The sequence below is a fragment of the Hemitrygon akajei genome, chromosome 14, assembly GCF_048418815.1.
Source record: "Hemitrygon akajei chromosome 14, sHemAka1.3, whole genome shotgun sequence".
Taxonomy (NCBI): domain Eukaryota; kingdom Metazoa; phylum Chordata; class Chondrichthyes; order Myliobatiformes; family Dasyatidae; genus Hemitrygon; species Hemitrygon akajei.
Window position 1 is genome coordinate 96,195,024 of NC_133137.1, and position 27,800 is coordinate 96,222,823.

Genomic DNA, 27,800 nt, shown 5'->3' on the forward strand with positions numbered 1-27,800 from the left:
TTCTAGTGCTCTGATGGCTACTGTATGTGTTTAACACTTTGGAAACCACCAGCTCCCTGCCCCCAATGGTGACACTTTCCCCTCTCCCCCAGGCATCTTCACTACTCTTTATTTAAATTAAACAAGATTCTGGGCATATCAGACACTGAAATTTCAACAGCTGAACCCAGCCCTGCAAACTCCTCAGAACTGCCCCGAAATCATCTAACCCTCCGCCTAGTTTTCAAGGGTCCCCATCAAGTGGGATGGGTGCTCCAGAACAAGGCAGACCAAGTCTGAACCGGGCTCCTGCATCTCTCACCCATCCAGACGCTCCTTCAGCCCACACTGTTATACATTGTAGATGCTCCTACCTCACACGAGCATTGTGTACACGTTTCAGGCTTCCAGCTCTCTCCATGAGCTCTTCCATTGGCACAGCCTATCACACAAGACAAAATAGAGCTTTGGGCAAAACGTAGCAAAGACACATTGAAGATTTTTGTTTGACAAAGGGGTGTATTTTTTTTCAGAAGTGAGGATTAGGTGGTTGCAATGCAGATCAGCCCTGGTAGAACAGGTAGACGGGGCCTTGGTCTATTACTGTGTTTCAGACACAGCTCACAGTCTCAATACGAATGTCAAACTCTGAACAAGTTAATCACTGGGAATTGCTAACTATTTAGCATTACTCTTCTACGCAGAACACCTTATTTCTTTTTCAGTTACACAACAGTTATATAGCACTTTTTATAGTTAATTAGTCAAAACTGATGCTGTTAAAAAAAGAAAACATTATGCCAGGTGACCTCTCACATCTTCTCTCTCCTTCCCCCCACACCATCCTTTTTTAGCCCCATCTTGTTTTAAACCCTCAGAATTGTCCCTCCTAACCCTCAGGTACATGACACTCTTGTCTCCATAGAACAATGGGCTCTTTACTAGCCACACAACTAGAGCCCTTCACTCTCTAGCCTCCAATTCAATCACAAACCTGCCCGCACACCAAGTGATGAACCAAACTCCAAACCCCAGCCTGTTATGCAGCTGGGTACAGAACAACTGCCCATCTCCAAGCAGAGGGGCCAGCGTTTGACGGTTCTGGGTCAGTGAAATGTGGGTACAAGAACTGTTCCCAGAGAGGGAGGGAGCTGTCAGGGCTACACAGTGGGCATCTAAGAAATGGGAGAAAATCAAGTTAGTGTTGATGGGACATTCTCAAAGAGATTCAGGAGTGTGCATCAACATCTTTGAGACAGAGCCCGGTCTCCAGTCACCTTTCTCCATGTCACTAGATCAAGGTCTCACTGAAGTAAGAAGATCAGGATCTGGAATATCAGGTTTCTTGTGTCATATCCCATCAGTGACAGAAGTGAACACCAAGTACTCAGATTCACTGAGGTTGATATAGCTGACCTGAGTGGGATATGACAGGCTGTCGAAGATGGCTAGCTCAACGAGCAGGGGTGTGGGTACATCTTCTGGAGGGGCAAACTGGAAGAATAATGCCACCATTTTGGAGTGAGGTACGCCATTAAGCAAGAGACAGTCTTCACCTCAGCAACTTCCCCATAGAACAAATAAGATTCAAGACCCACAGGCTCAGTCCAAAACACAGCCAACACACTTTGGTCCTCAGCTCAGGTACCTCAACCTAGAAGCTACTGAAGGAATAACAATACTTTGCCAGCCTTGGGGGTAAAAAGTCTGTCTCCTGGAGAGAAACAGATTGATCCTCTGACCAACTTTAACTCAAGAGTGGGGGAAAGAACCAATCAATCCTTTAGGAAGGAGGGATGGATAAGCACAGACCTCATGGTTACTGCAACATTCTAGGCATTTGTATTTATAAGATTATATCATTGTCAAAGTGAAATTTAGGAACATCAATCATACCTTGACATCTACTAAAGACCATTGGACTGTTGATAAACTAATCCATTCTGTTCCCTCCATAAACATGGTCCTAAGCCTCCTCAACTATGACTGCCCTTGACACGAGTTCCCTTTACTCCAGCCTATAGTACATCCAATCCACCCTTACTGCCACTTCCGATCAACAAAAATCAAAAATGCCACATGGTTGCTGAAAGGGAGCAGATGACATCCCTGAAGTTATGAAACTCGGCAGTGCGGAAATTAACTAACAAGTTCCCAGTCAACCTGGAAAGAGGAGAATGTTCTAGAGCAGCTGTAATTGTGACCAGCGTCAAGAAAGGAGAAAAATTTGACAGATGTAACTGCAGGGGATGAGGTCTCTATGCTGCCTGTCACAGGGAAAGTCATCTCCATGTTCCCCCTCTCAGTAGATGAAGAGCAGCTCTCTGAGCTGCATTGCAGATTCCATTTAACTAGAGCTACACTGGACATGATCTTCATTGCATGTCATATCCAAGTGTACCTCAGAGCCTTCAACTCCATCAAATATGATGGATTGTGGAGCGCTTTCACTGGAATCTGCAGAGATCTGTTGCCATTTTAAATTTGCTTCATGCAGCCAAATTGAGCAAAGTCTCCAAAACCAGCAACTCCAACTCTAGTTGAACTGACAAGAGAAAATCTGCAGATGCTGGACATCAAAGCAATACAGACAAAATGCTGGGGCGACTCAGCAGGTAAGGCAGTGTCAATGGACAAGAGTAAATGGTCGATGTTTTGGGCTGAGACCCTTCAGCAGGACCATCGTCGATGTAACTTGGGAAAAAAATGTTAGACAGATCAGTGAAAACTCCCCAGTGCTCACCTCGGGCGCACTCCGGACAGCAAGATCCTGGTTTCTGCACAACATCCTTACAGCTCAGAGTCTGACACGGCACAGGCGCACAGGAAATATCTCCGTTCTTCAAAAGAAGATCATGCATCTCATCAGCCACTGGCATCACTGCATACCTAACTATCCAAAATGCCTATTATGTTTTCATTACCCCAGCTGACTGTTGAAGGTGCTGACTCTCTCTGTCCTCCCCTGAAGGTGCTGAATGTCTCCCCTCCACTGAAGACCTAGGCTCTCCTGCTCCTTCCATTCAAGTTTCCTTTCCCCTGGATGTACTGACTCTCTCCCTGCCCCCCTCCCGGCAAGAGCTGACTCTCTCCCTTCCCTTTCCCTGAAAAAACAGACTTTCCCTTCCCTCGAATGTTTTGACTCTCCCTCTGCCTGCCCCTTAAGGTCTGACACACCCTCGCTTCCCCTGAAGGCAGTGACTCTCCCTCCTTCCCGTGACAGTGCCAGTTTTTTCAGTTATTCACTCACCAGACACACACAGGACATGCAAGCGTCGATGACGACTGAATCTCCATTCTGAAAAGTCTGGCCGTTGTAGTTGCAACCTTTAACAGGGAAAAGATAATTGGCAATTTTTTGCATATTCAAGATCCCAGTCCAGATATAGGTGAAAATTAATGTCCTTTCTTCTGGCCAGTGTGCTGCCCTGCTGCTTTTGTTAGGATTAAAATACCAATTTAAAACCTTGCTCCATTCTATCAATTTACAGACAACTCGTAGACTCTCCCTAAAATCAATCCCATACACTGTCCTCCAAATTCAATACTCCCATCTCTTTATTGCTCCATTAGTTATTCCAACTGATCCTCACTTTCTCTATAAAACTCCCAACATATGACAACTTCTAATTCTCTTATCTCAACATGCAAAATTATATCCTTCCACCAATTTAATCTTTCTAACTTTAACTGCTTGTTAACACTTTTCCAATTTACTTTTTGAGGTAATCTCTCTGTAGTCTTCACAAATCCCTGAGTTAATCATTCAGTTCCTCCCCATTCCATTAGTTACTCCCTCTCTTGCTGTTCTTCTTCCTCCATTCCCCTTTCCCCAACCCCATTTGCTATACCCTTTTGCCTCTCTGCTAGGTCATTTCCTTTCCTTTCCTTCCCTCCCCCTCCCACTTCCCAAGTCCCTTCCCAAATTTTCTGTAACACTGAAACCTCCTGCTCAGCAGTTCCCAACCACCACCCCCCCAACACTCCCATGAGGTCTATTACTGTTTTTTTTGTGTGGATGTGGGTGGAGATCCTCTGGTTTGATGGCAGAAAGACAAGCAGCAAGCTGCAGTAAAGAAAAGGACGAGAGTCTGGAGCAGGGGTTACCAACCTGGGGTCCACAGATCCCTCAGTTAACGGTAAGGCTCCATGGCATAAAAAAGGTTGGGAACCCCTGGTCTAGAGGCAAGCACAGCAGAATATAGGCAAAGATCCATAAAAGTTCTAGTTCCACACACAAAATATTGGAGGAACTCAGCAGGCCAGACAGCATATATGGGAAAAAAGTACAGTTGATGTTTCGGGCTGAGACCCTTTGGCTGGACCCTTCCTGCTGAAGGTTCTTGGCCCGAAACGTCAGCTGTACTTCTTCCTCATAGATGCTGCCTGGCCTGCTGAGTTTCTCCAGCATTTTGTGTGCGTTGCTTGGATTTCCAGCATCTGCAGATTTTCTCTTGTTTGAGTAAGTTCCAGTTCCTCCTATTTCCAGTCAGGGGGTAGAGAGGTGTAGAGGTGAAAAGTGGTGGGGAAGGGTGGGAGAGTGAGGTTTACAGAGACAGTTTCCAGAGGAAAAGAGAAACTGGATTATTTTAGATCTCGCCATTCTTGCCCTTGCTGCTTTTAGCTTTCGATACCCCTCTGAACGTTTAAGCTGTTTTGATTACACTGAGTTAGCTTCAGGGAGCGTTGGATGGGAAACAGGCTATACCATCACAAGAAGAACAGCATTGACTCAGGTCCTGGGCTGGGTGTTGGCAGTTCCCAGGGTCTGGACAGGGCAGCTTCGAACAAGACACAGCACCACCCTGGCACATGCACAGCTGGCATCCAGACTGCCAGCTCGAACCATCCACGTGACCCATACCCATGTCATCTATGCAACCTAGGACGAAGAAAATTAAGAGTCGTAAAGAGAATGAGAAAAGATGCAGTGGTGCCGGCTGCCAGCTAAATCATGGGGGAGGCACATTCTGAGAGGAATTAAAATGCACTCGTGGACTGGTGAGTGCAGCATTTAGCGAAAGCTGCAAACGATGATTAAAGTCATTGGCAGGATATACACAGCACTTATCAACAGAGCCAAGCATGAGGAATTTTAACCATCAGATATGAACATCACAGCACAAGAACCAGCTCAAGTGTTTCACAGAGTAATTTCTCATGCATCTACTCCCTCATGTGCCACTGCTGCAGTCTGGGTTCAGTAATTACCTTATCGCAACACTGTTTGAAGTTGGGATTATCAGCGAATGCAGACCATCAGGACCCTCCATCATTAGGGTTGGACATGTTGCTAAGGGATTGATATTACCCCTCTGCTGCCCATTTGCAGAGTGACACCACCCCCCAGTTTATTTGTAGAGCGACACCCCCGTCTATTTGCAGTGACTCCCTCGTCTATTCACAGAACAAACCCCCCCTTATCTATTTGCAGAGCGACCACCCCGCCTATTTGCTGAATGACACCCCGTCTATTCGCTGAGCAACCTCCCCTCGTCTATTCGCAGAGTGCACCCCCCTTCTATTAGCAGAGTGACATCCCTAATTGCAGAGTGAATACCCACCCCCACCTATTCACAGGGTGAATCCCGCTCCATCTATTCACACAGTGATTCCCCCCCACTGTCTTTTCAGAGTGAACTCCCCAGTCTATTCAGAGAATGACCCCCCCCCAGTCTATTCGCAGAGTGATCCCCATCTATTCAGAGTGAAACTCCCATCAACTCACAAAGAGATTGCCCCGTCTATTCACCGACCGCCTTCCTGCATCTACTTGTGGACACCACCCACCCCCGCCTCACTTCACCTTAGTCTAGCTGAACCTCCTCAGCCCACCTCAGTTGAGCCCCATCAGTTCCTCACAGATACTCGCACCTCCAGTGTCCTGACCCCCAGGGTCTCCCTGTGCCTACTATGGGCTACCACGGCCGTACCCTGGTTTCCTATCACACCCCAAGGGGCTGGTTAATAGGCCACTGCAAACACTCCTCACACACAAGTAGGTGAATCAGGAGGTGTTACTGGATGAGAGAGAGAGAAGGGGAAAGAGAGAGAGAGAGAAAGATAAATCAGTGGGATTGCTCTAGGAACCAGCATTATCTTGGATGGCTCCTAGAGCTGCCATAATTCCAGTAACCCAAACCAAATGTTTATCCTCCCTCCCCACAACCTATGGCAAATCCTCCTTCAGAACCACCCTTCTAACACTCAGTCATGGACTGGCCCCCAACCCATCCACCGCACAGATCTAACTGATTGAGCAGGAAATGCTGGCGACCAACCCTGACACATGACGTGGCGGCCCGTTGTTCGGTCGTACCACTCGCTGAAGCAGGCTCCGCAGCGGTGGACGCGGCACTCTGCATTCGGGAACCCCAGGCACTCGGTGTGCTGGCACAGGTCGGGGCAGTTGATCGGCTGGGTGCCTATCGGGCAGCCGGAATACCAGTGCAGCTCAAAGCAAAACCTGCAAGGCAAGAGAAAAACCGGGAGGGGAATGTCGGCAAAACATGGAATGGCTCACGGAAATCGGAGGGTCAAGGGATTAAACATGGTCATAGTCAAAGAGCATACAGCACAGAATCAGGCCCTTCAGCCCATCTAGTCTCTGCTGAACTGCCTAATCCCATCGACCTGGACCATAACCTTCCATACACCTCCTTAAACTTCTCTTAATTGTTGAAATCAAGCTCGTATTCACCACTTCCGCTGGCAGCTTGTTCCACACTCTGAGTGAAGAGGTTCCTCCTTGAGTTCTCCTTAAATATTTCAGTAGGAAGCTGAAGCACGATGCTGAAACAATTAAGAAAGGCAAAAGGGTGGGGTAGTAAAGAACTGGGGGTGGGGTGGGGTGTGTAGGTTTAACATGAGAGGGGTGAATTTTAGATAATGGGCAAGATTATCCACACAGGGAGTAGTGGGTTTATGGAGTAAAATACCAAAAACGTGGTAAGGACAGACACAATTGCAGCATTTTAAAACCATTCGGACAGATACTTGGATAGGAAAGGAACAGAGGGACACTGGCCAAAGAGGCAAATGGGATTAGTGTAGGTAGGCATCATGGTTAGTCAGCTCCATCATGGGTACTAGCCTTCACAGTAGCCAAGACATCTCCAAAGAGCGGTACCTTAGAAAAGTGGCTTCTATCATAAAGGACCCCCATCACCCAGGACATGCTCTCTGCTCACTGTTACCATCAGGTAGGAGGTACAGAAGCCTGAAGATACACACTCAGCGATTCAGGAACAACTTCTTCCCCTCTGCCACCCGATTTCTGAATGGACATTGAAATCATGAACACTACCTCACTACTTTTTTATTTGTTTTTTGCACTACTTACTTTAGCTATTTAATATACATATATATATACTTACTGTAATTCAGTTTTTGTTTAAGTATCATGTGTTGCTTTGTACTGCAGCTGCAAGGTTAACGAATTTCATGATGTATGCCGGTGATTTTACGTCTGATTCTGATTCTGATTCTGATGGTAGAAGGGACATTCCTCTGCTGGGACAACATCACACTCAGCCAAAACAACAACAATGTGCATTTATAAAGCACTTCTGGCACAGCATTATGTCCCCAAGGGCTTCACTGGAGTATTCCTGAAACAATGTATGACACAGAAGCACATAACAAGGACTTGTCAAAGAAATAACTATTAAGGAAGATTTTGAAGGGGAAAAGGTCATTAATAAGGCAGCATGGTCATTTGTAGAAGGGTTTCAAAGCTTGAGTTCTGAACAACAAGGAAATGGCTGCTAAATGGTGGAATTACAATTGGGAGATTAGAGATAAGGGAGAGAAGGCCACAGTGGGATTGAAAAACATGGATGAGATATTAACATGGAAGTACTGTTTATCTAAGAGTCATTTTAAGTAGACAAGAATCAGATCGAAAGGCAAAGTGGGAGTTAGTTTGCCTATAGGCACAGCTGCAGTAGGGAAAGCGGAACATAAAACTTCGCATTTTAGGGCGGCTCAGTAGCGCAGTAGTTAGCATAACATTATTATGGCGCCAGTGACTCAGGTTCAATTCCTGCTGCTGCCTGTAAGGAGATTGTACATTCTCCCTGACACTGTGTGGGGTTCCTCTGTGTACTCCAGTTTCCTCCCACATTACAAAGACACACAGGTTAATATGTTATGGGTGTAATTGGGTGGCACTAGCTCACTGGCCTGTTTCTGTGCTGTATCTCGAAATAAAAAGAAAAGCAAGCAGTTTTCTGTGTTTTATATACATCTATAGGAGCATAAAGACAACATTTCTGTAGACTTTATTTGCACTGTTCATCCAAAATCAATGCAGATGATCGTGAATATTTTTAGTATCAGTAATTTTCAGTACAAAGCAGCATTCCAGAGCTTTTTGCTCTAGTATGAGAAACACTGAACTGTAGCCCAGAGCTGTGCACAAGTCATACTCACCGTCAGCCCAGTGCTGTGCACAAGTCATACTCACCGTCAGCCCAGAACTGTGCACAAGTCATACTCACCATCAGCCCAGAACTGTGCACAAGTCATACTCACCATCAGCCCAGAGCTGAGCACAAGTCATACTCACTATCAGCCCAGAACTGTGCACAAGTCATACTCACCATCAGCCCAGAGCCGAGCACAAGTCATACTCATTATCAGCACAGCACCGTGCAAAAGTCATACTCACCATCAGCCCAGAACTGTGCACAAGTCGTACTCACCATCAACCCAGAGCCGAGCACAAGTCATACTCACAATCAGCCCAGAACTGTGCACAAGTCGTACTCACCATCAGCCCAGAGCTGAGCACAAGTCATACTCACCATCAGCCCAGAACTGTGCACAAGTCATACTCACCATCAGCCCAGAGCCGAGCACAAGTCATACTCATTATCAGCACAGCACCGTGCAAAAGTCATACTCACCATCAGCCCAGAACTGTGCACAAGTCGTACTCACCATCAACCCAGAGCCGAGCACAAGTCATACTCACAATCAGCCCAGAACTGTGCACAAGTCATACTCACCATCATTGTGAGTATCTAGAAGCTCTAAAGATTAAGTTGTTCCCTTTGACCACCAGACCTCCAAGAGGACCACAGCCTTGTTGAGGTTTGGAGGCTTGTGTGCCACAATGACCCAGAGAGCTACATTGGCTGGAGTCAGGGCTTTATGCTTTGGCTTTTGGTTGTTTCACCCTTGCCAAACAGGTGAAAGGTTAAGAATGGCCCACCAGTCCTCCAAGGGTTCAGCTCAGGGCCAACAACCCAGACTGGTAAAACAAAACTGTTATGGAAACAGCAATGAAGAGTCCTTCTACATCTGAGTGGCCATAGACTGAGAAGAAGGACCTTCATTGCTGGCATAACCACCATTGGCATAATGGGCTGTAAGTTAGTTTGATCACAAGAGTAAAAACATGTTTTACACTTTTTGATATTCCCTTACAAACAGTTTGTCTTTTATTCTTAAAAAAACTTTTTCAACAATGTTAAATCAATGGAGAAATAGCAATGATTTCTGATTAAATCAATCAGGTTTATTATCTTTGTCTTATATGATGCAAACTTTGTTTTGTAGTAGCAGTACAGGGCAAAGCCACACAATTACTATAAATTATTGAAAAAAAGAAATGATGAGTCTTGAACAAGGATCTCAGTCTGAAATGTTGACTGTTTATTAATTTCCATAGACGCTGCCTGACCTGCTGAGTTCCTCCAACATTTTGTGTGTGTTGCTTTGGATTTCCAGCATCTGCAGAATTTCTCATGTTTGTATAGAGAAACAGTGTTGAAATAGTGTTCAAGGACCGTTCAGAAATCTGATGATGGAGGGGATGACAGTTAACTGCACTTATTGTTCAAAGTTCAAAGTAAATTATAAGTAAAGATCAAGGTTTTTGAAAAAGTAATCAAATCAAATACTGTAGATTTAATATGTTTTCCAGATGCCTTTTTGCATTATAGGGCTGGCAGCTGACAATATGTAAATAAGTGTGAGAAAATGTATTTACAATATAGTTACAACTTTGGACCCAATTGTCCCTGGCAGGTAATTACACCCCAATGTATACACACTATCATTGGAATAAAGATGTTCCTTTGGAATGTTCATTGGAATAAGTGATATTCCACTATCGTTGGAATAAAGAATGATCAAACTAGCCAGATGCAAGGTGAGGTCACCCACAAAAACAATGTGCCCTTCAGGTTAACATTGCATAAAGAATATTAAATCCAGAGAGCGGGGATACAGATTTCTCCTGTGATAGGAGATTGTAGTTTTGAGGAGATGTTTCTATTCTCAATGATGCAGCAGAATTCAGAGGTTAAATGAAACTAATTTAATAGACAGACACAGTGTAAAGAGAACAAAAGGTCCATGCTGGTTGTGGAAATATACTGGAACAACAGAGATCTCAATCTCCTTCATTAACAGTATTGGGATCACAGTCAAACAGTTAGAAAATCAACGGTTACGTTGACACTTACCTGAGGTCAGGCGTTACAGGAAGCCAAAGGCCACTGTCTTTCACTGAGGAGATGTTGGGGATATATCCATTGTCAAAAGGATGACTTGAAGCCCACTTCTGTTCAAAGTGCCGTATGACTGTGATTGTGTCTTGCACATCAATGACCATCCAGTTCTGAACAAGCCACCAATTTGGGAGTGAGGTTATTGGCGGGCAGATACGTTTAATATTGAGCAGCTGCTCTGTGTTAGCCATGTGGAGCTGCTGCTGCACGAAGAAGTAGAACCTCATGTGATGAGGACCTCTAAAGAAATAATTGCAGTTGTCTTTGTCATACCCACTCTTATCAAAACCAAACACATCAAAACCATTCTTATCCAAGCCAAACTTGTTATAGCCGTAAGTGTTATAGCCACCATCAAAAAGAGACTCAATAACTTCTACCTTAACATAAGGTAAATAGGTCTCATCTTTCCTCATTCCAAATGGTGTGACCAGAGACCGATTGAAACCATACCGATTGTATCCTGAAACATCAAATCCTTCGATGTCAAAACCGTCCCGGTTGAAATGGTCTCTGCCATAACCATTACGATCCCAACCAGTCTGGTCGTAGCCATGGCGATCATAACCTTGACAGTCATACCCATGAATATCATAAGTTTTTTGTGTGTCTGGTTGAACACTTTGATCAAAATCTTTCCTGTTATAGCTGTTCTGGTCATGGTGGTGAGAATTGGCCTTTGTATAGTTGCAGGGAGCACCAAGTGTGACTGGAACGTAAATGGCGCAAAGCTGCTGCTGAGATAACAAGAGGTCATCTGGGGCAATGTCAAACGGCTTCATCTTCACATATCGAAGATCAGAGGGGTAACGGGGCAGACCACTAGGGCTGCGGTCTTGCCAGTGGCTCCAAAGTTTATCTATAAATGCATAATGAGACAGAAAAATTGGATCGTATGGGCTGAAAGGAGAGGCCATGTGACCTCCAACCCAGAGGTGGAAGAGCCCTGAGATGGCTTCCATTTGAATGGAGAACTGGGCGAAGTCTTGCTCTGCTAATATCAGCTGAATGTTGATGGCATCTGGTAAAGTGATGGAAAGGTTGAAATGCCGACGGAGGCAAGGTACCCATTCAGTGTCCTGCTGGAAAGGGTGATAGGAGACGCAGTCTGTCTCAGAGTTTCCATTCGCTCCAAAAAAGTTTCCTTGCCATGCTGTAGAGCTTTCCATCGAACCCGCATCAATGGTCCATTCAAAATATGGGATGCTGATGTCACATGATACCTTCTGCAGCTCTCGTTCCACCATCCGGAGGAAGTAACGGTGCCAGGGGAGGAAGGTGAACTGTCCATTGGCTTGTGGTGAGTACTGTGCTCTAATTTTGGCAAACTCCTCCCAGATACCTGCAGAGTGACAGTGAAGTGTTAAGAATTTGCTTTTGTGTCTTTATCTCCTTGTAGCATCTCAAAGCTCCTCACAGCCAAAGTGACATAGAAGGCAGTGCAATATCAGAAGCATATTGCCAGTTTGGCCACATTAAGATCCCACAGAGAAATAACCTAATGAATGATTAGGCTCCGTCTGCCGGAAGAAGTGGGATCCCCCAGTGGTCACCCATTTTAATTTAATTTCCCATTCCCATACTGATACGTCAATCCATGGCCTGTTCTATTGTCGTGATGAGGCCACACTCAGGTTGGAGGAACAACACCTTATATTCCATCTGGGTAGCCACCAACCTGATGACATGAAAGTCGATTTCTTGAATTTCCAGTAATGCCACCCCCCTTCACCATTCCTATCCCCTTTTCCCTCCTCACCTATCTCCTTGCCTGCCCATCACCTCTCTCTGGTGCTCCTCCCCACTGTTCTTTCTTCCATGGCCTTCTGTCCTCTCCTAGATTCCCCCTTCTCCAGCCCTGTATGTCTTTCACCAATCAACTTCCCAACTCTTTACCTCACCCCTCCCCCTCTCAGCTTCACCTATCACCTTGTGCTTCTCCCTCTGCTCCCCCCACCTTTTAAATCTACTCTTCATCTTTGTTTTCTCCAGTCTTGCGGAAGGGTCTCGGCCTGAAACTTCGACTGTACCCTTTTCCTGTACCCTGAGCTGCTCCAGAATTTTGTGTGTGTTACCTGGATTTCCAGCATCTGCAGATTTGCTGTTGTTTGTGGATGATTAGTTCATTTGATTTTGTCATCGTTAAGTAAAACGAACATGGAACATGGGACAGAAACCCTCAATGTTGTGCTGACATTTTAACCTACTCCAAGATGCTTCCCTCCTGCATAGTCCTCCATTTTTCTTTTATCCCTGTGCAGGTGAACAGGTGCCAATCTAAATACTCTGCAGCTGTGGCAGTGCAGTAACTTGGGTCTTGAGAACATGTCAGCATGGTTAGCACAACGCTTTACAGTACAGGTGACCCGGGTTCAATTCCCGCCGCTGCCTCTGAGCAGTTTGCACGTTCTCCGTGTGACCACGTGGGTTTCCTCCGAGTGCTCCGGTTTCCTCCCACGGTGGAAAGGTAGGTTAACTGGTCATTGTAAATTGTCCCATGATTAGGTGAGGGTTAAATTGAGGGATTGCTGGACTGTGTGGCTTGAAGGCCTTCCAAGGTGTAGCTCAATAAATAAATTAATTAATGGAGGAAGTCACAATGCAGCACCTACATTCATAAATGCACATGCATATGAGGTTCAGAAGCTCAAAGATCTGGTTGGCTAAATCAGGACTCCCCCAAGAAACACTATGCTATTACTTTTCAGGCACATACAATATTGCACTCATTTGCATTTTCCAAAGACTCTCTGCCAATCCAAGGCACAGAGGGAATGCTAGGGAATACTCTTCTCCCCTTGCCGAGATGAATGAAGCTTCAACAAGACTCAGAAGACTTGATGCCATTAAGATGATGGCAGGCCACATTCACCACTAGACATTGACTCCCTTTGAACATCCCAGCCACAAAAAAGAAGTCCAGTCTGTGTTCCTGCTACAAAGGCTTTGCTGACAATGTTTTACAAATCTGTGACCTCTATCATCATCTTAAAGGACAAAAAGCAGACATGTAGGATGTCCACTGGCTCCAGGTCACCACCAACCTTCTGGCTTGGAAGCAGAATTGAGGTTCCCTTCACACCATTGCAATGTCTACGCAGCACCCTCCCTGTACCCTGCTTCAAGAATTGCCATTTGTTCAAAGCAATGCTGCCCCTGCCAGGGATGCCCAATGAACCTGAATAGAAACTGCAGGCAATGCGTAGTAAGGATTGGACTTTACCTTGCTTGTAGTAGATATCCCGTATTGCTGCCTGGTAAGCCATCATCTCCTCAGCCGTCATGTCCCGGATCTCCTTGCGTTGACTAACGTGCCGACAGTTGCACTCTGTCACCCCGGTGTAGCTGCACAGGCAGATCTCACAGCCATACTCAAAGGACTCTCCGAAGCGGTAGGAGCGACCGTGGAAGGTGCAGCCACAGCCCTGGCCACACTGAACGTCCTCGCACCTCTGGCCCGGCTTGAAGCTGACCACCTCCCTCTTCAGATCACCTCTGTGGATGGCCTGGCAGTGAGAGGCTGGCAGATACTCACAGTGATAGATGTAGGCTGCGGAGAAGCCCAGGTAGTTGAAACCCTCACGGTTAACCCCAACGCAGTCAAATTGTGCTCGATTGTAACCGTCTGCATCGAATCCGGCCGCGTCAAACTCTGCTCTTGCATCGTGCTCCCCTTTCTTGTTGTGGCCGGTGAGGTTGAACCCAGTGTTCCTGTGGAACCCATCTCGGTCGTAACCCTGTTTATCAAACCCGTACTTGTCGAACTCTCGTCCATCGCTCAGGCCGCTAAAGACCTGCCCATTGGGACCAAACAGCGCGGGCCCAGAGCGTACTGGGTTAAATGCCACCACTTGCCTTCCACTCCGGTCCACGCCGGATACGTTGTACCCATAGCGATCATAGCCTTCGTGGTCGTAACCAATTGGAATGTTGGGCAACCTTGGCTGGCGGTAGCAGCAAGCTCCCGCCTCGCACCTCTTCCTGCACTCCTCGTGTGTTTCAAAGTTGTTGCTGTTGCCACCACAGCCATTGTAATTAAACTCTTCACACAGGCCAGAGGAGATGCTGAAGAACCAGCGTCTCGTGGGAACGGTGAATCCCCCGCTGCAGTGACCTTGAACACAAGGCAACGTACAAACCTGCGGAGCCAACCGGAAAGAATGAGGTAATCATCTGTCAAATGGTCATGAAGAAATCCCCTGCACCAATGTGCTAAAGTGCCTGGAACTGACCAGCTAGTGTTGACCCTCTCCCCATGGTATTGGACGTGGAAGAGGAAGGGAAGTCAGGAGGCTTTGGAGAGAGTAGTGGGAGAGAAGGAGTCTTGTAGGGTATCACTAATAAAGATGGACCACATTGGGAGTGTCTGATGCCTGCAGGAACGTATCTCATTAGAGAACAACATGGCTAGACCTTCACAGGTCTGAGATTCTCAATGAACCAACTATCACTTTGGACTGTGTGTTGACCGTTTTCTACAAAGATGAATAATTTCAGGCATTTCCATGGACAACATCATTACCTGGACCAAGCTGTCTTCACATAGGTGCCCTGTGGATGTCGCTGGGCAACTGCATGTGAATCCTGAAGGTTGTATCCTGGAGTCAGAGGGGAGTGGGTGACAGACTCCCCCATTCTTGCACGGGTTGCTAGAACAGGGATCTAGGAACAAAGCAGAAAGTTCAGAAAACACGAGGCAGCCGAGAGAAGGGTCAGGAAGTTGATATTGGTAGTGGGGGACAAGGTTCCCTGGCCTCTCTGCCTGAAACGGAAGTGAGAATTTGGATTAATGCCTCACCCCATAACCAACTCCCCCTCCCCCCCCATTCCCTTTGTTATAGCGGAGCATCGTCAACCTGTCCTTCAGAGTGAAGGAATTCCTCAACTGCACTGGGAGCTTGAACACGGTTTATGGGCTCACTTTCCCAGTGAGACTTAGATTCAGCAAAGGCCGTTTTAATTGTCAATGCCTTACGATGTGAGTGGTAAAACACATAAGGTGGAAACAGTGGATGTGGAGGGTCTGCATTTTCTGGAAGGTCTCATACAGGAATTTGGTCAACAAGACTACAGTACACAGAGTTGGGGAGTGAGGTAATTTACTGTCAAGGTTATTGAACAAATGAATGGGAACAAACAGATCTTTCTCAGGTTGGCGGGCCGAGACCGGTTGTTACTGCAGCCTTGCATCTTGGGCTCTCACTCCCTTCCCCCCCACTCATAATCGTGTCAACGTGTTGGCTGGGGGAGCAAAGTTATATTTCCAGGTTTGCCTGCGGTATAGAACTTGGTGAAATTGTGAGTGAGGTGGAGGATTTAGAGAGGCTGCAGTGCTTACCGATAGGCTAAGTGAGGGCCTGGACCAGACAGAAAGGCGGACGATGGCGTTTAACCCAACATGTTATGGACAGGCACTGTTAGGTCCGAATGGACAGATCTTTAGCGGCCTAAGCGATGGACGAGAGTTCGACAAGTACGGGTTTGATAAACAGGGGTACAACCGAGATGGGTTCCACAGGGACACTGGATTCAACCTCACCGGCCGCAATAGAAAGGGGAGCACGACGCAAGAGCAGACTTTGACGTGGCTGGATTCAATGCAGATGGTTACAATCGAGTCCCGTTTGATGGTGTTGGGGTTAACTGTGAGCATTTCAACTACCTGGGCTTCTCTGCAGCTGACATCTATCACAGTAAATATCTGCCAGCCTCTCATTGTCAGGCCATCCACAGCGATGACCTGAGGAGGGGGGTGGTCAGCTTCCTGCCAGGCGAGAACATGGCAGCTACAATGTACCCTCGGAAAACGGTGAAATTATCCACACAAAACTGGAGGTTTTTTGGACGGTGAGAGATTGGGTAATGTCTTTAAAGGAGACTGGGTGTCCTTGTACACTCCCCACAGAAAGCCAATGTACATAGCGCCAGCATGGGCTCCCATCGCGGAAGTCGATGGACGAGGAACAGTGCAGGCAAATAGAAAGGAGGTAGGATAGTGTCACGATCTTGACCAGAGAGGCTGGGTGGCTCACACCTGCTCCTATGCTGATTTCTAAAGAGAAAAGTACGAGAAGTCGAGGAGTTAGAGAAAACCAGTAACAGACCTGAGTCAGCGCATACTTGCAGTGCTGTGTACAGTTCGGGTCTCCCCATCACAGACAGAAGGTAGAGGACCGAAGAGAGTGGAAAGATCTACAAGGACGGTCCTGGAAGTCAGGCTCAGTCTGGATATCTCCTCTGAAAGAGTGAAGGCTGAGAAGGTGACCTAACAGCAGCAGGAATAATTAAACAGTATGACAGAAAACATTTAGAATAGTTCTACTTGTGTGGGTGAGCATCACAAACGGCCAACATCAAAAGGACACCAAAAATCAAGTACAGCATCCACAAGAAATGTGCCTACCAGGGACTCGATGGGAATGTGAACCTGCGGACACAGGTGAGCATCTGAGGCGGGGACAGAGAGCAGAGAGAAATGCTGACAGAACTGAGACTGGAGCAAGTGGAGTGAGAGAACGGAAGTGCACGGTCGGACATTCAGATGGTTGGAAACTCAGCCAGCTCCATCACGGGCACTAGCCTCCCCGGCCCCGAGGACATCTTCAAAAAAGGTGGCATCCATCAGCGAGGATCCCAATCACCAGGACATGCCCTGTTCTTATTGCCAGCATCGGGGAGACATTACAGGAGCCTGAAGACCCACTCTCAGTACTTTGGGAACAGCTTCTTCCCCTTTGCCATCAGATCTCTGAACTGAAATGAACCAACCCATGAACACTACCTTACTATTCTTGTCTCTTTTTGGATCACTTATATATTTTAATGCGTGTATATATTTCTTATTGTAATTCATAGGCTTTTATACATTGCGCTGCACTGCGGCCACAAAACAACAAATTTCATAATGTACGCCAATGATACTAAACCTCAAAGGTTCAAAGGTCCAATTTGATGTCAGAGAAATGTACACAATATACATCCTGAAATGCTTTCTCTTCGCCAACATCCATAAAAACAGAGAAGTGTCCCAAAGCATGAATGACAGTTAGACGTCAGAACCCCAAATACCCTCCCAACTTACCCCTCCCACGCGTAAGCAGCGGCGAACAACAATCCCCCCTGCCCCCACCAGCAAACAAAAAGCATCGGAACCACCGAGCACTCCAGTGTGAGCAGGGCAACAGCAAATACACAGACTTGCAGTTACCCCAAAGACTTGGCGTTTCACCCGGCATTCTGCTTACCACAAAACCTGACTCTGATTTTGGCCCAATTCATATATTCTGTTATACTACATAATCAACGTGAACATCGTGCATAAGATGTCATGCGGACTGGGTTTACAGCATCCCTTCTCTTCTCCTCGACCCACGGTGTGTAACTCACCCTGACAGAGGGGGCTGTCGCTCCGCTTTGAGCAGCTCATCTCCCCCCTGGTGCAGACACAGGTGTTGCAGGCATCCAGGACCCACGACTGGCCCTCCTCGTATTCCCTCCCCTGCCACGAGCACACAGGTTTCCTGCATTCACATGCCTCAAGGAGCTCGACCCGGAGCAGCAGTTCCGAATTCTACACAGGGAAGGAAGGCAACCGGTCACTAACACGACAGCAACGGCATTCCCGGAAGGAGCAGCCTCCTGCTGAGGCCGCGGATCGGGGGAAGAGTGCTGATGGTGGGATTGTGGCCTTTCACTGCAGAGACACAGGTGGGGTGTTCTTCTGCTGCAGCCAGAGCCAGGAGGATTTACAGTCGTCCACTGGGTTGTTTGGGGAGCCAGGTTCAGTCTTCCTCGGATGTCATCACTGAGGGATTTTGTCTCATAACCCTTTATCAAATCCAAGCACAGCTACCTTGAGAGGAGCAAAAGGATTAGTGTAACAAAGAAAGAGTCAACAAGATCTGAACTGAGCCTTATGATCCAGACTCAGGATTCACCTGCGGGATCCAGGAACTAAAAGGCAGAATTTAGGCAGACATTACAATGTGTCAATCGAGTAGTAACTCCATTCTTGCTGCTTGCCTGGGACCTGGTGTTTGCTCCCAACTCACGAGACAGCAGGAAAAATAAAAGCAAAACAGCCTCTTGTCATGCCAGTCCGTGTCACTGTTTACGTGAGCGAAATCCGGATCTGACATGAAATCGGAATAAACCATTGGTCGTGGACAGTGCATGCATGGCTGTGCCCCAGCGAAGCTCAGAGTAAGGGGCAGTGAATATGTAACTGTACCCCAGTGAGGATCAGTGCCAGCGTAACTGTACCCCAGTGAGGGCCATTGTCAGTGTAACTATAACCCAAGTGAGGGTCAGAGCCAGAGTAACTGTACCCAGTCAGGGTCAGTGCCAGTGTATCTGTACCCCAGTGAGGAACAGTGCCTGTGTAACTACCCCAGTGAGGGTCAGTGCCAGTGTATCTGTACCCAGTGAAGATCAGTGCTAGTGCACCTGTGTCCCAGTGATGGTCATCGTGAGTGTAACTATACCCCAAGTGAGGGTCAGAGCCAGTCTAACTGTACCCCAATGAGGGACAGTGCCAGTGCAACTGTACCCCAGTGAGGGCCATTGCAAGTGTAACTGTACCCCCGTGAGGTTCAGTGCCTCTGTAACTGTGCCCAAATGAGGGTCAGTGCCAGTGCAACTATACCCAGTGAAGATCAGTGCCAGTGCACCTGTGTCCCAGTGATTATCATTGTCAGTGTAACTATACCCCAAGTGAGGGTCAGAGCCAGTCTAACTGTACCCCAGTGAGGGACAGTGCCTGTGTAACTACCCCAGTGAGGGTCAGTGTCTGGGTAACTGTACCCCAGTGAGGGTAATTGCAATTGTAACTGTACACCAGTGAGTGTCAGTGCCAGTGTAACTGTACCTCAGTGAGGGTCAGTGCAAGTGTAACTGTACCTCAGTGAGGGTCAGTGCCTGTGTAACTGTACCCCAGTGAGGGTCAGTGCCTGGGTAACTGTACCCCAGTGAGGGTAATTGCAATTATAACTGTACACCAGTGAGTGTCAGTGCCAGTGTAACTGTACCCCAGTGAGGGGCAGTGCCTGTGTAACTGTACCTCAGTGAGGGTCAGTGCCTGTGTAACTGTACCCCAGTGAGGGTCAGTGCCTGGGTAACTGTACCCCAGTGAGGGGCAGTGCCAGTGTAACTGTACCCCAGTGAGGGTCAGTGCCTGGGTAACTGTACCCCAGTGAGGAGCAGTGCCAGTGTAACTGTACCCCAGTGAGGGGCACTGCCAGTGTAACTGTACCTCAGTGAGTGTCAGTGCCAGTGTAACTGTACCTCAGTGAGGGTCAGTGCCTGTGTAACTGTACCCCAGTGAGGGGCAGTGCCTGTGTAACTGTACCTCAGTGAGGAGCAGTGCCAGTGTAACTGTACCTCAGTGAGGGTCAGTGCCTGTGTAACTGTACCCCAGTGAGGGGCAGTGCCTGTGTAACTGTACCTCAGTGAGGGTAATTGCAATTGTAACTGTACACCAGTGAGTGTCAGTGCCAGTGTAACTGTACCTCAGTGAGGGTCAGTGCAAGTGTAACTGTACCCCAGTGAGGGGCAGTGTCTGTGTAACTGTACCCCAGTGAGGGGCAGTGCCTGTGTAACTGTACCTCAGTGAGGGTAAGTGCAATTGTGACTGTACCTCAGTGAGGGTCAGTGCCAGTGTAACTGTACCTCAGTGAGGGTCAGTGCAAGTGTAACTGTACCCCAGTGAGGGGCAGTGCCAGTGTAACTGTACCCCAGTGAGGGTCAGTGCCTGGGTAACTGTACCCCAGTGAGGGGCAGTGCCAGTGTAACTGTACCCCAGTGAGGGTCAGTGCCTGGGTAACTGTACCCCAGTGAGGGTCAGTGCCTGTGTAACTGTACCCCAGTGAGGGACAGTGCCTGTGTAACTGTACCTCAGTGAGGGTCAGTGCAAGTGTAACTGTACCCCAGTGAGGGGCAGTGTCTGTGTAACTGTACCCCAGTGAGGGGCAGTGCCTGTGTAACTGTACCTCAGTGAGGGTAAGTGCAATTGTGACTGTACCTCAGTGTGGGTCAGTGTCTGTGTAACTGTTCCCCAGTGTGGGTCAGTGTCTGTGTAACTGTTCCCCAGTGTGGGGCAGTGACTGTGTAACTGTACCTCAGTGAGGGGCAGTGCCTGTGTAACTGTTCCCCAGTGAGGGTCAGTGCCTGTGTAACTGTACCCCAGTGAGGGACAGTGCCTGTGTAACTGTACCTCAGTGAGGGTCAGTGCAAGTGTAACTGTACCTCAGTGAGGGTCAGTGACTGTGTAACTGTTCCCCAGTGTGGGGCAGTGATTGTGTAACTGTACCCCAATGACAGTCAGCATTTGTGGTAATGCACTTCAGTGAAGAAAAACCTGTGGTTAATTATTCTTGCTTTTGAACCAGTCTTTCACTGACCTGAGCTTTGACCATGTCCAGCATTGCGCTGAGTGCCACCACCATCTCCTCCAACCTATCCAATTGCTGCTCTTGGCTTCTGGGCTTCAGACTGTGGGTCAGCAGTGAAGCTCCCGCGTCATTTTGCTGCTGCCGATCCTGACTGATGTCTGACATGGACATTGAATGTGTGGAGACGTCCTCAAGGAACTGAAATTCCTCATCCGATTCTGAGTATCGCTGCTCAGCCAAAGAATACGGCAAGGCTAAGGAATCTGAGAAAAATGTGCAAAACAATCCAGTCAACCGAGCTACGAACTGAACAGCACAAACCACAACACCCCGCCTGCAACAGGCTGAAACATCACTGGCTAATTACAGAGAGGTTGCTAATCAGATAAAGTGACAGTCACTGCATTATCACAGACTGACTCCTCAATCAGGGTAATGTTCTTTTAGTCAATGACTGTAGCCTTTTATTCAAGGGAGGGTAATTTAAGTATCTATTTAATCATGATAAGAATGATTTCCAATATGACAGCAAAATCGCTGGTAAGAAAGGAGCACACACACAATGCTGGAGGAACTCAACAGGCGAGGCAGCGTCAATGTTTGCAAATAAACAGTCCACATTTCAGGCCAGTGTCCTTCAGCAGGCCCAAAACAACCACCATCGATGCCCCTCCATAAATGCTCCGTCTCCTCCCGAGTTCCTCCAGCACTTGCCACGTGTTGCTCAAGATCTCCAGCGTCTGCCGAACCTTTTATGCCTGAGGAAGCTGCAATATAAATTAGATGCCGAAGGCTTGCAACAAGTCAAACAGAATTTCTATACAGCAGAGGGTCCCAAACATTTTTTTTGCCATACACCTCTCTCATATATCGAGGGGACTGTGGACTCCAGGTTGGGAACCCCACTCAAAGTATCACAAGTGTTTTAGACTGGAGGGAATCTGTTGAACCATTGCAGCCTATGCTGGTTCTGTGCAAGAAGAACCCAGTGTGTCTCCACTCCCCCTGTAGCCTTCCATTCGGAAGTGTATTAGTGACTGCTCACTCCAAGTAACTAGAGTCATTTTTTACTCCACTTGCTGAATACTGTACAGCTCTTTGTCAAGAGTCAGGATCATGTATATTTGCCACTGTAGTAGTTAATAGTGATTTTATCAGAGCTTAGTCAACATGGTGAAACTTAGAACAATGGTTGTAAAATATGCTGGTTCAGTCTGCTGGGTGGGTACAATGAGATCACTTTCAACACTAAACACTGCTGTTCACTGTGAGCTCACAGGGCTCCACAGAATTCCTTGCTAACCTAAACAATACAAATCATGTAACCACGTCTCCTCCGCTCTGGGTGGTCTAACATGTTCTTGTTTCCAGACTGTCTCTTGGAGTCAAGAACAAACTGTTTCAAGCCGTATGGCCCTGGGGTGGTTGAGGAGGCTAAGGTGGGGTCCCCAGACACTGCTGTAGCTGGGACAGAAGGTGTTTTCTCCGGCAGGTGGGCATTACAGGGGGAGTGGGCGCTCTCTCCTCTTTCTGATGGACTTGTGCTCCTAGCAAAGAGATACATGTTTCGCTGTACCTTTACCGCTGATTCTCCCTTACTGTAGGTCAGTGAAAGGAACCCCACAGCTCATTGAAGATGCTATATTTCTTTTCTCCCTGGGGGTCTCTGAGAACAACCTTGAAAATTAATCTCTGTTCCCCTGATAAATTCATGCCCTAACTTTTCAGAATATAGTGCTGGACATTTGACAAAGTAGCCCAGATCTCGGTGATATTGCAGGGACGTGTTGGAAATATTGCAGAGATGTGTCGGGGATATCGCAGGGACCTTGTCGGAGATATCGCAGGGACGTGTCAGTGATATTGCAGGGACCGTGTGGGAGATATTGCAGGGACCGTGTCGGTGATATTGCAGGATCGTGTTGGAGATATTGCAGGGATGTGTTGGAGATATTGCAGGGACATGTCGGTGATATTGCAGGATCGTGTCGGTGATATTGCAGGGATGTGTTGGAGATATTGCAGGGACGTGACGGTGATATTGCAGGGACGTGTCGGTGATATTGCAGGTATGTGTCGGTGATATTGCAGGGACGTGTTGGTGATATTGCAGGGACGTGTTAGTGATATTGCAGGGACGTGTTGGAGATATCGCAGGGACGTGTTGGAGATATTGCAGGGATGTGTCGGTGATATTGCAGGGACCATGTGGGAGATATCGCAGGGACGTGTTGGAGATATTGCAGGGACGTGTCGGTGATATTGCGAGGACGTGTCGGTGATATTGCAGGGATGTGTTGGAGATATTGCAGGGACATGTTGGTGATATTGCAGGGACGTGTCGGTGATATCGCAGGGACGTGTCGGTGATATTGCGAGGACGTGTCGGTGATATTGCAGGGATGTGTTGGAGATATTGCAGGGACATGTTGGTGATATCGCAGGGACGTGTTGGTGATATTGCAGGGATGTGTCGGTGATATTGCAGGGACCGTGTTGGTGATATTGCAGGGATGTGTTGGAGATATTGCAGGGATGTGTTGGAGATATTGCAGGGACGTGTCGGTGATATTGCAGGGATGTGTCGGTGATATCGCAGGGATGTGTTGGAGATATTGCAGGGACGTGTCGGTGATATCGCAGGGACGTGTTGGACATATTGCAGGGACGTGTCGGTGATATCGCAGGGACGTGTTGGAGATATCGCAGGGACGTGTCGGTGATATCGCAGGGACTTGTTGGAGATATTGCAGGGACGTGTTGGAGATATTGCAGGGACGTATCGGTGATATTGCAGGGATGTGTTGGAGATATTGCAGGGACGTGTTGGTGATATTGCAGGGACCGTGTGGGAGATATTGCAGGGACGTGTTGGAGATATTGTAGGGACGTGTCGGTGAAATCGCAGGGACTTGTTGGAGATATCGCAGGGACGTGTCGGTGATATTGCAGGGACGTGTCGGTGATATTGCAGGGACGTGTCGGTGATATTGCAGGGACGTGTTGGAGATATTGCAGGGATGTGTTGGAGATATTGCAGGGACGTGTCGGAGATATTGCAGGGACGTGTCGGTGAAATCGCAGGGACCGTGTCGGAGATATTGTAGGGATGTGTTGGAGATATTGCAGGGATGTGTTGGAGATATTGCAGGGATGTGTTGGAGATATTGCAGGGACGTGTCGGTGATATTGCAGGGACGTGTTGGAGATATCGCAGGGACGTGTCGGTGATATTGCAGGGACGTGTTGGAGATATCGCAGGGACGTGTCGGTGATATCGCAGGGACGTGTCGTTGATATCGCAGGGACGTGTTGGAGATATTGCAGGGACGTGTTGGAGATATCGCAGGGACGTGTTGGAGATATTGCAGGGACGTGTTGGAGATATTGCAGGGACGTGTTGGAGATATCGCAGGGACGTGTCGGTGATATCGCAGGGACGTGTCGTTGATATCGCAGGGACGTGTCGGTGATATTGCAGGGACGTGTCGGTGATATTGCAGGGACGTGTTGGAGATATTGCAGGGACGTGTCGGTGATATCGCAGGGACGTGTCGGTGATATTGCAGGGACGTGTTGGTGATATCGCAGGGACGTGTTGGAGATATCGCAGGGACGTGTCGGTGATATCGCAGGGACGTGTCGGTGATATCGCAGGGACCGTGTCGGTGATATTGCAGGGATGTGTTGGAGATATTGCAGGGATCGTGTTGGAGATATTGCAGGGACATGTTGGAGATATTGCAGGGACTTGTTGGAGATATTGCAGGGACACTCTCACTTTGACTGTGTGAGTTTCCTCCAACAGTCCAAAGCTGCAAAAGTTGGTAGGTTAATTGGTCATTGTAAATTGTTCCATGATTAGGCCAGGATTAGATTGGGGATTGATGGGCAGTAACCATGTGAGCTTATTTCATTAAGAGTTCAAGTTGCAGACATCTCTATATTCACATGCCTTGTATGCCCAGCTCCCCACATCCTTTCCTCCCACACTCCTACAGTCGTCACTGGGCAGATCTCCTGTCACTCCCACAGTCGTCACTGCACAGATCTCCTGTCACTCCCACAGTCGTCACTGCACAGATCTCCTGTCACTCCCATAGTCGTCACTGGACAGATCTCCTGTCACTCCCACAGTCGTCACTGCACTGATCTCCTGTCACTCCCACAGTCGTCACTGGACAGATCTCCTGTCACTCCTACAGTCGTCACTGGACAGATCTCCTGTCACTCCCACAGTCGTCACTGTACCGATCTCCTGTCACTCCCACAGTCGTCACTGCACTGATCTCCTGTCACTCCTACAGTTGTCACTGCAACGATCTCCTGTCACTCCCACAGTCGTCACTGGACAGATCTCCTGTCACTCCTACAGTCGTCACTGCACTGATCTCCTGTCACTCCCACAGTCGTCACTGGACAGATCTCCTGTCACTCCCACAGTTGTCACTGCACAGAACTCCCCCTCACATTTATCCCCACACTCCCCCTCACACAATAATCCCTAATCCCACACTCCCCCCACACATTTATCTCCACACTCCCCCCACACATTTATCCCCACACTCCCCTCACACATTTATCCCCACACTCCCCCTCACACGCTAACCCCACACTCCCCCTCACACGCTAACCCCACACTCCACCTCACGCTAACCCCACACTCCCCCTCACACGCTAACCCCACACTCCCCCTCACACGCTAACCCCACACTCCACCTCACGCTAACCCCACACTCCCCCTCACACGCTAACCCCACACTCCCCCTCACACGCTAACCCCACACTCCACCTCACGCTAACCCCACACTCCCCCTCACACGCTAACCCCACACTCCCCCTCACACGCTAACCCCACAACCTCACTTTACAACACTGCTGCCCTTGCAAACCACCCCTCTCTCAGCACCTGCATCCCAGCTTACAGCAGAAGGCCCAGGCTGCCTGTGACACGCAGGACAATCAGCACCACCCTACCTGGCAGATTGTCACAGTGCCACGGGCGGTGAACAAAGCCACTTGGAGAGATCTCCGCTGTCTGCCAGTAGCCCTGGGGGAGAGAGAGAGCCACAGTCTGAGAGCAAGCCTGAACACACAGTCTGACCGTAATCCACAATAATCAGCCCACCAGTAACATCAGAGTTACAGAAGGAACACCAGCCTCAGCTCGAGTCAACCCAAAGTGAACGGAGTCTTGTTCTCAGTGGAAAGACAGCATCAGAAAAGAGCCAGCCGCTGATTTTAAAAGGCAAGTCCTGGCATCCTAGATGTTACGAACAGTTTAAAGTTTCCTTTCCTTTATACTTTTCCCTAATGTCTTTAGAGGACGCTGGTACCTTCAGACTGGGGTGGGAAGGGACTATACTTTCAGGGAAGGGTGGAGGGGACCTAGTATTTTCAGTGGAGGGGCATGGGATGTACGTTCAGGGGAGAATCAGAAGGGGGCTGTACCTTCAGAGGAAGGGTGAGGGGGTGCTGGTCATTGCACAGATGGGCTGAATGGTCAGTATCTTGAAGGTGGGGGGGAGGAATGTCACTCTCTGGAGGGTAGTGGGAATGGGTCATTACATTCAGAGGTAAGGCAGAAAGAAAATTTTTTGCATCTATCCCCACTGAAACCATAAGGTGTTCCCAGTGTTGAGCTGTAAACCAGTGAATTCAACGGGGAATGGTGACTGAGCCTCATTACCTCTTTCTGTATCACAAACCTGAGGCTGTGAGGTGCACCACCGTTACGGCGGGTGGGGGGGGGGGGGTGGCTTACAGTGGCACTGCAATGGCACCATTCAAGAAGGCCACCAACGTGAGCCAGGTGCCTGCAACTCTCTTCACGGGCTCACTCCACGGAGCAAAAAGTCCTCCTCAGGAGGTCACATTTTTCAAAGGCAGACTGGTCAGCTTTCACACAGCTATGGGATCTTGTGGGGTGATCAATGTACTCAGATGGTTTCCTAGGAATCAAAGTTCCCAAAACTCCCTATGCTGCGGCTTCCCGTCTCATGCCTGGGTCTGCTGTGTGACTAGTTGATCGAGACGGATTTCTCCATCATTATCACATGGAGAACTATCAGAACTGGAGAAGGGGAACTAGATGGCTCTTCATTTTTTAAATCATCTAGTGTTTTTTTATAAATTTATGACCAAACAGGCTAACAGAACTCTGTTGAAGAACATGAGTAAGAGACTTGAAACCTCTACCATTGTTAGACTGAGCTTGGAGTAGGTTACAGCGACGGCCTGTACTGATCCGAACTGGTCTATGTTCTTTTACCGTGAATTTGCTGTCCCCTCCTTCCGTGCTGGAGAAGTGAATTTCCAAATCGATGGGAAGAATCAGGCTAATGGCATCTTTGTCCAGGTTCTTCTCAAACACGATGTCTTCTTCACAGTCAATGAGAAGGGTTATTCTCTGAGACTCCAGATTGAAGGCCACCTGGCCCCACTGCCCATTGCCAAAGGGAGTCCCCCCAGGAAAGACAATGGATGCTGGCTCCATGTTGTGCACAGTCCGGTAATCCAGCTGCAGCTGGTTTTTTCTGGTGCTGGACGTGAGCTGTAAAAGTGGACGTCCATCCTTTTTGGTGGTGGTGGGAGAGGTGAAGGAGATAATTGTCCCCTCTGAATTCTTGCTCTGTTTTGCCACAAAGTGAAAGCCAATGGCCCCCTGCATGGAGGTGAGGAAGTAGATGGCGTAATCCCGTGGCAGGGTCAGATGCGGTACACGCTTACGGAACTTCCAAGCCGGGGCGCCTGGTTCCAAACCTTTGCTTCTGCTCACTCCCTTTACAGATCTTGTGATGTTCAGGGCTTCCAGAAGATCAATTACTACAAGACAAAAACAAATGTAATGGCCTGAAGTATCACACAGAAAACGAATTCTGCTTTTCAAAGAGCAATACTCTGTAAAATTTGA

The 27,800-nt window shown here is 48.1% G+C and overlaps 1 protein-coding gene across 1 annotated transcript in view; it reads right to left on the reverse strand.

The window, feature by feature from the left end:
* The window catches only part of kcp (kielin cysteine rich BMP regulator), a 127,630-nt gene that overhangs the window by 83,478 nt on the left and 16,352 nt on the right, over nucleotides 1-27,800 (reverse strand). Inside the window, exons 2-13 of the mRNA XM_073066735.1 lie at nucleotides 27,159-27,712; nucleotides 25,865-25,937; nucleotides 20,897-21,150; nucleotides 17,886-18,069; nucleotides 15,022-15,161; nucleotides 13,723-14,638; nucleotides 10,455-11,841; nucleotides 6,261-6,445; nucleotides 4,688-4,861; nucleotides 3,230-3,306; nucleotides 2,723-2,819; nucleotides 354-421 (exon numbers count right to left, since the gene is read on the reverse strand). Of these exons, the coding sequence (XP_072922836.1) occupies nucleotides 354-421; nucleotides 2,723-2,819; nucleotides 3,230-3,306; nucleotides 4,688-4,861; nucleotides 6,261-6,445; nucleotides 10,455-11,841; nucleotides 13,723-14,638; nucleotides 15,022-15,161; nucleotides 17,886-18,069; nucleotides 20,897-21,150; nucleotides 25,865-25,937; nucleotides 27,159-27,712 (4,109 nt within the window). The remainder of the gene's footprint in view (nucleotides 1-353; nucleotides 422-2,722; nucleotides 2,820-3,229; nucleotides 3,307-4,687; nucleotides 4,862-6,260; nucleotides 6,446-10,454; nucleotides 11,842-13,722; nucleotides 14,639-15,021; nucleotides 15,162-17,885; nucleotides 18,070-20,896; nucleotides 21,151-25,864; nucleotides 25,938-27,158; nucleotides 27,713-27,800) is intronic.